Below are 9783 nucleotides of genomic sequence, written 5' to 3'. Positions count from 1 at the left end.
TCTCATAGACTATAATTTAAATATCATATTTTCATATAATTTAACTTTGACACAATTTTTTTAGGAAAACATTCTAATCATCTTCATGAATTATTTTTATATCATATATTATGTAAAATTAATTAAGTAGAATTTTAAAATCAAAGGATAGTAACAAAGTTGTCTTGTGGATTATTTTTACATCATATTCTATGTAAATAATGGTATTCAAGGATAATAATATTTTATGTAAATAGTGGTATTCAAGGATAGTGATTAAGTTTGTGGATAGATACTTTTGATAGGTATTGTCCATCTACTTAATGATTTTGTCTAAGTCACTCAAATAGAACTTTTTTGAAATTTTACGTCAAAATTCTTAAATATTACTTTTAACATAGAAATCAAAGTTCTATAGATAAAACTTCATCATGAATATGGAAAATTGTTTTGTTTACTTTGAAAGTTGAACACCATTGAAATTTAAGAACCAACTATAAATTATTTTGAATCTTTTATGCAAATTTATTGGAAATGGAGAGCTCAATTTCATGAAAAGTACAATACATGATTTATAATTTTGAAAGACTGAAAAGAAAAAACGTGTTAAATATAAATAATAAAATAATCTAACTTTTATACAAATTTCAACAAATTAAAAAAAAATTTAATCAATAGACTATGAAAATATCAAGTCTTTATTTAACTAATATGTTAAATTCTCCTGTTTATTACAGTCTTTATTTTGACCATATTCAAAGGTAGTAGGGGAGCTGCTACTCATTTGATTGATAGGCTTTTTCTTCTTAGAACAACATCATAGAAAATGACTTTTGAAGACTTTATATAAAAAAGATCCACGTTAATCCTCAAGTTCTCTCACATACTGGTACAAGTTACGGATCGAAGAAGATCTTTAAAAAAAATAAACGAATGAATCTGTGAGCAAGCAAAACTAATGTTGACTGGACTGGAGACTCTTGACCAAAATTGTTGTATATTGCTTATGTGTATGCTGCGGCGGCTGGCCGCCATTGAATTCAATTAAAGAGAAAAGGGAGAACAAAAATGGGAATTAGTTCTGGGGCCGCCTATTCAAAGTTCTCTGTATTCCATCTTTGATTTCACCTCGCCTCGCTGGGTCCCCCCTTGTCTCCTGTTTACAGTACACGTATTAGAATGGACTTGTGTGAAAGAACCCACACAAAGATTTTCATTAACAAATAAGTAGTTCAATTTTATCAGATTTCTACAAACGGTAGTTTATTTCTTAGTTGTTTCTGGATTTGATTGTATGTCTATTTTTATCATCAACATTTGAGATCACATTTTGGACCCATCAAAAAGTTTTGGATCACATTCCATGATCCACCAACGTTTCGGAGCACATTCCATGATCCATCCATCAACGTTTCAGATTGCACTGCATGATCCATCAATGTTTCGGATTGCACTCCATGATCCATCAACGTTTTAGAACACGTTCCATGATCCATCATCAAGATGTTAAAGAATACAAGAACTAAGAGATAAAAAAGTAGCGTTTTGGATCACACTACATAATCTACCATCAAGATGTTAAAGAACACAACAACTAAGAGATAAAAAAGTAGTGTTTGGATCACATTCCATGATCTATCATCAAGATGCTAAAGAATACAAGAACTAAGAGATATAACTGTAGCATTTTGGATTACACTCCATGATCTATCAGCAAGATGTTAAAGAGTAAAATAATTAAGAGATAAAAAAGTAACATTTCAAATCACACTACATGATCTATCATCAAGATGTTAAAGAATACAAGAACTAAAAGATAAAAAGTAGAGTTTCGGATCACATTGATCTATCATCAAGATGTTAAAGAATACAAAGACTAAAAGATAAAAAAGTAGTTGATATGTACTTACTTGTGGTAGTCTGATTCTTAGCCTAAGTGTTAACTGGGGCGCAGCTTCTGTTTGTGAGGTCAAGGATATCATATCAATCTCCATCTGTCTGAGAGTGTTTAGAACAGAGATGATCACATCAATCGTATTTGAAGGATTTGTCACCGTTATTCTCAGTCCAAATTCAGCGCTCTGAATAGATTCCTCCTCTTGTTGTTCTTCTTCTTCTTCAACTGTTACAGCTGTTGCAATAAAGGCGCCAGTTTGGGGGGCATTTTCACCACTTTGTCCTGTCCCTTGATTGGTTCTTGATAATGATTCTAGTCGTTGATTGGCTGTTTGTAGTTCTTGGACCCGTGAGTTAAGGGTGCTTAAATATTCCCTGGTATTCGCCAAGATGGAAGCCTTGTCTTTCTGCAAAATTCAAAGACATATGTCATTTTCAGATTGTGCCAAGACATGCCCTTTTGCTTGTTTTCCTACATTTGAATCAGGGATCTTGACTGAGACTTTCCTTTCTCTTTCCGGGCTTTAGTTTTTAATATAAAGTGTTATAGACATGTGCCGTTTCAATTTGTGTTCAATAATGATCAGCAGGTCAAAAAATTATCATGAGCATGAGACATTATAAAAATAGTTGTGCTCAGTACTGGTAAACAAGAGTCACCCATCCAATGGAATTTACTCTTGAATTGAATACAGTAATTAGAAAGAATGATGGTCTTTTTATATTATTGATTATATTTTAGAGGTCACATGATGGTTTATTGAACATAAAAACGTATTTAATATTTAGATATGGTATCTATTTTTTAAGAAGAATGGTTGACCAAGCTGTCAGGTTTATGTTCAATTTGTAGTCAAATATTTTTAATGGGTCAAAAAGATGTTAACAAGAATAGAATATGTATAACAATTGAACAATACCATTCACTAAGTTTTATAAACACTTTTAATCTTTTTATATATTTAAAATAACAGGTGGATGATCCAATTTACAACTTTAAAATTATATTTAAGTTTCTATGTTTAATACAGCAGGTGGATGATCCAATTTGCAACTTTAAAATTATATTTTAGTTTTAAATTTATTTGAATTCGATATATTTTTTTTCTATTCAATAGAATGTCATAATAAATATATGATTTTTAATTTGCTTACCAGTTTTTTAATATATTTATTAGATTTTAAAAATAGATGGTTCAACCAGAAGATTCTGGTTCCTTTTAAAATAAAAATTTGTAAGTATATTATATATAAGTTAATATAGTTTTTAAAATAACTGAAATTTTATTTCACAGATTTTTAATTTTAATATAAAAATGATGAGTTTTTTATAGTTCACAAAAATGGTTTTGTTTATTTTTAAATTTAATTGTCTGATAAATCAGCATGTATTATTTTGAATTTGACTGCATGAGTTTTTGTTCACATTGTTTGTGGATCAAACTCCATGATCTATCATAGAAAAACAGAAAACAAGATCATTTCTCATATCTTGTTTTCTATTTCCATTATCAAGAAGTAGAAAGCAAGAGAAGATAAACTATCATATCATTTTTCTCTCTTGTTTTTTTTTCTCTCCTGGATGATAGATAATAGATCATTTCTATTCTCTTGCTTTCTGTGGAGTTTGATTCAGAATGTCGAGAAAAAGACTCACACAGTCAAATTCAAAAACAATGCATGCAATACCATGGACTGTGGAGATTATATCTCTATATGATAAAACACTAAACATGATGTAAAATTAAAGATATTAGCTTTCCACAATCCATATTAATTCTTGTTATTGCTTCTGATTTAGATTGTATATATTTGTTTACACCAATGTTTGGGATCACTCTGAGATCCATCATCAAGATGATGGATACCTCGTAGAATAAAGAATTTTCTACTCCATGAGCTATCTATCATCACGATGATGGATCACAGAGTGTGATCCGAAACTGCATAAACTATCTATCATTCTGACGAAGTTCCAAAATATTGATGTAAACAAACACACAATCTAAACCAAAAATAATGACAAAAACGATATAAAATATCATTTTTTTAACACATTTCAATCTAGAAGCGCCATGGTTACAGTTATTTTCAAAAACAAACTAAAGAAACTAAAATGAGATGCACATACCCGAGAACCCGGTGGAAGAAGAGAGCGCAATGCATCGAAGCTCTCCTTGAGCTTTTCCCTCCTCCTGCGCTCAGAGATCATGTGATGAAGTTGACTGCTGGAAATGGGTGTAGTTGGGCGCCCTGTAGCAGAAGCCTCAAATTGTTTCATTCTTTGAGCATGAATATGTTTCAGTAATTCCACCGATCTCTTAAATCTCATATGACCACCACCCGTCCGACGAGGTATTACACCTGCTGCTCTCCAAGCCCCAAACGCGCCACGTCTGTTGGCCAGCTGTGACAAAGGCTGCCTGGGCAGCAGTGGCAGCTGAGGTGGAACAATCCTTGGCTGAGGTGCGCCTAGGGATGACATGTATTCGCTCGGGCTGGTTGAGATTTGATATGGGAGTACAAATGGCTGCAGGAATGGCAGAACCGCTTGAAAGGATTCAACCGGAAAACAAGAAACGGGTAGTTGTTCCGGTGCAGCTGCAGTCGTAGTCGTAGTCGTCGTAGTAGTTGAACTTTCCGGGCTGTCAATTGACCGGAAAGATGAGGTCGAAGATGACGTTTGCCGGGGCTGAACAAGCGGAATAAGTGGCGCCAGAGCGTTTGAAATCTGCAATTGAAAATCCTCATTTGGTGGAACCTGAGAAAGGAAGAAGAGAAATTCAATAATGTCCGTTGTGGGTTATGAGTATTAAAGGAAATTGAAAATTGTTAGGAAGATTATGTCTTTAAGAGTGATTTTCTTACTGGGTTAGTCGTTCCCAACTCTATTACGCCATTTCCGCAAGGTACGAATATTACAGTCTGATAAGAAACGAAATTTTAGGAAAACCCAATAAGATTGGAATGAATTATTAATTCGAGGTAATGTGATAAAACTGGGCAAATTGTCGAACTCACCTGAATCCCCGCCACCTACATTTATCACAAGAATTGATCTTCATTAGAATTTAATTTTTTTGGCTAAATAAAGCAACGAAATAAGATTCATTCATGGCGTTGGAATGAGATTCAGATGTTCTTACAATGTAAAAATTGCGCTGCTCGTCGTTGCAGCAGAAGTTCAATACTTCAGTCAATTTTAGCCAAATAAAAGTCTGTGTATCCAATGCCAAAGCTGGGACACTGCAAATGTTAAACTAGTCACTAAATAAATCACAGTTTTTTCTAAATCTCTCAAGGAAAACCTTGACTAAATTGATGTAAACAGTAGCTAAACTGACGGGGCGAGAGAAATTAGTTCTAGTTACTTGTAAGAGAGAAATTAGTTCTAGTTACTTGTAAACTGCATGGATCTTGTAGAAATTCAATTCATTCTATATATACATATATATAAATTCAAAGAAATTCAATTCATTCTATATATATATATATATATAAATTCAAAGGGCCATATGCCATGTAAACAAGAATATTCTGTATCATTAGAAAAACATGAGCATCCTGTTTGAATATTTTCAATTAGATTATGTGAGTTTTTTTTTTAAATGTAGTTTCAGATCAAAAATATATTGTCATAATGAGATAATAAGAGAAGAGAAGTGATAGATTATAGAATGTGATAGAAATGTTGATGAAAGAAAAATTCAAATAATGTAATTCACTAATATTTTAAATTATATATAAACTGTACAAACATAACTTTTTGAACATAATTTTTTTTTTTACTTCTCTAACTAACTCTTTAATCTTCTGATGAATCATAGAATATGATTTGAAACATTGATGTTAAAAAGATATATACAATGTAATCCAAAAATTCAAATCAAACTGTTACTATTTTTTTTTTCATTGATCACATTTCATTCATATTGTTTTCATTTCTCACAGACCATGTATTGAATGTCAAACAGTGTTTTCCAAAGCTACTTCAAACAAGAACATGAACAGATGGAGTACAACTCACCCTATACCTAGAGCAAATCTCGAGAGCCTGTAAAAATTGAAAAGCCTGAGACCCACACTCTCCGTCATTGAGGAGGACCCAGCTTCCATTTCTTTGTTATACCATCCATCTCTGCAAACAAGCTCTCTGAAAAACAAAACCCAACAACTTATACCAAATGTGAAATTAATGATATTGATTCTTACAATCTATTATGTTTAGATTTTTACAATTTATTATGTTGATGATATACTGTTTCTGAATTTGATGCAAATTTTTTTTCACACAATCAAATTCAAAAACAACAGTTCGTCAATTGTAAACTTAAAAAAAAAACCACAGATACAAAAACTAGGCTAATTACCTTGTAGTCTGATCCAATGTCCACACAACAACATAATTTCCCCCAAAAGAAGCCACAATATTTCTCATGAACAATTGCAGGGACTGGTCATCTAGATCCAAAACAATGTCCATCTAATCAAAACCACAAAACCAGTTTGTACCCTGCTACTCAAAATCTCTATACACTCCCAATAAACTATTCCATCCAAAGGAAATCTTCCATTTCTCTGCCCTCCTAATATATCATCGGCACACACAGTGTCCTTCAAAGCATCATTCAGTTAATCATCACGTGCCATTAAAAAAAACAACTCAGATTCTAGAAAAGCGAGCACGTGACTTGATCATTGTTCATGTTTCCTTCCATGGAAACACACACAGACGAAGGAAAAATGCAGATTGCAATGAAGAATCACAGAAACAGAGTTTAGATTTAGATATTTGGACGCTATAAAAAGAAGAAAAAAAGGCTTGGGGGGGAACAAAATTGCTTAGCAGTTAGCAGCCACGACCACAACTCTGGCGACGAAAAAAGCCCGAAAGTGCAGAAGGAAAATTCAAAGTCTTTGGGGGAGTGGGGCCGCGGAGACCAGGATCCCATGGACCTTTTCAAGCCTTACGGAAATACCCGTGAAGACTAGGATAGGTAGCTGTTAGGCAAAACAATTTTTTTTTAGGGCTACCTGGGTGCTAAAAGACCTCGAAGTTCTTGACGTGTAAGGCCCAGATTCATTCCCGGGAGCTTGGAGTACATTACATGGAGATTTGGGTTCTGTTGGCATTTCTGTAAAATACTGCCGGAAGTCGCACTCAACCAAAATGGTGTGAAAAGGAATCAACGTGGCAATCGATCAACAATAGTGTGAATTGGTATTAACGTGGCAATCGATAAACAAATTCCAAGGAATTGGGTTTTCTTTTCTAGGAACCATCTTTTGCAATATGTCGCTTTGGAATTGGGTTTTCTTTTCTAGGAAGAGTCTTTTGCAATAGGCCACTTGCATAGTATCCTTCTAGAAATGAAAAGGAGTGTCCGTATGTTCTTTAAAAATGAAACATTCAACAAGAGTGTGAAACGTTTCAGGTCTACTAGGTGTCCCCATCATATTAATTGTGGCTTTAAATTTGATAGGAATCTTACAACTTCTTGTTATTATTTTTGGATTTGAATCATTTTGTGATCTATCATCAGAATGTGATCCGAAATGTTGTTGAATGTTCAAAATGGTGATTATATTCTATCATTTTCCCTTTTCTTATTAAAAGTAGTAGCCTTGTTAATTTAGTACGCATAATTTTTCACACTTCATGAAGAATGACATGAATGTTTTTGGTTTCAATTGTGTATGTTTTTCAATTGATATTTCAGATCACACTCAATGATCCATGGATAGGAAGTGGAGAGTGATGAATTGGACTGTAGAATTGGCCTTAATAATTGATCAAGAATAGTGTGAAAAGTTCATGTCTACTAGATCTACATCACGTTAGTCGTGGCTATAAATTTAATAGTAACCCTATGACTATTAAACAATTTCCAAGTAACTCGGTTTTCTTTTTTGGGTAGATCTTTTGTAATATACCACTTCTATCAACATCCTTCTAGAAATGAAAGGGAGTTGAGAGTATAAAATGTTCAAAATGGTGATTATGTTCTATCCTATTCCCTATTTCTTAATAAAAGTAGCAACTTGTTAGTTTAGTAGCCATAATTTTTGCAAAGTTCATGAAGAATGGTATGAATGATTTTGGTTTCAATTGTGTATATTTTTTAATGAACATTTCAATCCACTCAATGATCAATTGGTATGAAGAGGACAGTGACAAATTAGATTGTAGAATTGACCAAAGAGTGATCCTTTCGCCCAACTCTTCTAAAGGCCAATTTTGAACTCTAATTCATTACTCTCCTCTTCTTGATGATGGATCACTAAGTGTGACTCAAAATACCGTTGGAAAAACATACAAAATTGAAACCAAAAGAACTCATTCTAGCTTGTTAGTTTGTTTTAGTAGATATTGTATAAAAAAATTTAGAAGATGTTAAAAAGAGGTGGGTTTATTGGGAAGAGTGCTTAAGAATCAATTGTTACGAGTGCAAGGTTTTGGTATTATAATGTTCGAGTTCTTAATAATTTTAGTTTGAATATATATTTCTTAATCCTTGAGATTATATTGAAAGAGGTCAATGATTCATATGCATGACCCCAACAAATGCAAAATAAATTCGATATACTTGTAGGCACCTAAAATTGTCCAGTCTAATTAAATAAATATTTTATTTATTTAATTATCTTTAGCCTAATTCTTCTATTAATTAAATAAATCTTTATTTATTTAATTAATTCATTTATCCTCTTCTAGCCTTATTTCTCATTTAAATAAATACATTTATTTATTTAAATTATCCTTTTCCTAAATTAAATAAATATCTTATTTATTTAATTGATCACACTTCCTCTATTAATTAATTAAATCTTTATTTATTTAATTAATTCATTAGCCTTTTCTACCCATGACACATGTCAATCATCTCTTAATTCCTACACTACGTACCCTCTCATTATTTTCTTATTTTCTTTACCTACCCTCTAATCATAGCCGACCTCTTTTACACCTCTTAATCTTATCCCTCCATTTCTTATGGTGTCTTCTATATAAGAGGATACTTCCTTCATTATCAACCCTAATCAATCAATCTACACACATCTTATGCATTTAGCCTCGACTACGCTTTTGAACTTGCATATGCAATCAAGCCTACTTGCAACCACATTTCCGTTCTTTGTTGAGCTCTTGTGCACATATAAAATTTGAGGCAAATATGTCAAGCAAGATCAATGGAGATAGGAAGAATGGAGATCCAAACCCTATTGGACATGTGATGGTATAATATTTGTGATTTCATTTGATTTGCATTGTCTTAGGTAATCTTCATATGTTATGGTGGATCTTTGTTGTTGTTAGGCTAGGGTTTTGTGGTTGAATTCATTTAGTCTTTCAATATTGTTGTTTCCATTTTCACCATAAACATTTTGGCACGCCCTGCGGGACATGAATTTTTGTTAGATCTGTGTTTTTTTTGCAGGTTTTTCTAACCTTATATTGCTGTTTTGTAAAACAATTTGGAGAATAACCTTGTGCAGCTAGGGTTTTGGACACAAAATCAAGATCTTGGAGATATTTGATCATATCTCACAAAATCCTTGGAAATTTTGCACCAAATTTTGTTTGCAGGTTGAAGACAATATTAAGAGCTTTTAGTCCAAAATTCAGAATTTTTGGAGCACATTTACATTTTTGATGATTTTTTTATGATTTTTCATAAAAAATTAATTTTGAGAGAAAAATTAGCGAATTTTTTAGATTTTCTTATATTTTTGGAAATCTCTCTGATTTATACACATGATCTGTTCTTTGTGATTTTAATTTTGATGCAAAATATTTCCCTAAAAATCAGATCTTTAAAAATTAGGGTTTTTCATTATTTTGATCAGATCTCACAAACGGCTTTGAATTTTGGAATAAGTTTTTTTTTGCAAGTCAGGAACATTATT

At 32.4% G+C, this 9783-nt stretch overlaps 1 protein-coding gene across 1 annotated transcript; it reads right to left on the bottom strand.

The window, feature by feature from the left end:
• Positions 1–720: 720 nt before the first annotated feature.
• Positions 721–6766, bottom strand: LOC131026859 (putative transcription factor bHLH041). The gene is made up of 8 exons (XM_057956864.2): positions 6246–6766; positions 5903–6028; positions 5022–5121; positions 4897–4911; positions 4744–4800; positions 4007–4636; positions 1890–2282; positions 721–1135 (listed from the first exon to the last, which is right to left on the bottom strand). The coding sequence occupies exons 1-8, from the start codon at positions 6356–6358 to the stop codon at positions 1055–1057; spliced, it is 1515 nt and encodes a 504-aa protein (XP_057812847.2). The 5' UTR covers positions 6359–6766; the 3' UTR covers positions 721–1054.
• Between the last annotated feature and the right edge of the window lie 3017 nt (positions 6767–9783).

The sequence above is a fragment of the Cryptomeria japonica genome, chromosome 1, assembly GCF_030272615.1.
Source record: "Cryptomeria japonica chromosome 1, Sugi_1.0, whole genome shotgun sequence".
Taxonomy (NCBI): domain Eukaryota; kingdom Viridiplantae; phylum Streptophyta; class Pinopsida; order Cupressales; family Cupressaceae; genus Cryptomeria; species Cryptomeria japonica.
Note: the sequence above shows the minus strand (reverse complement) of the source record. Positions and strands in the feature narration are given on the sequence as shown.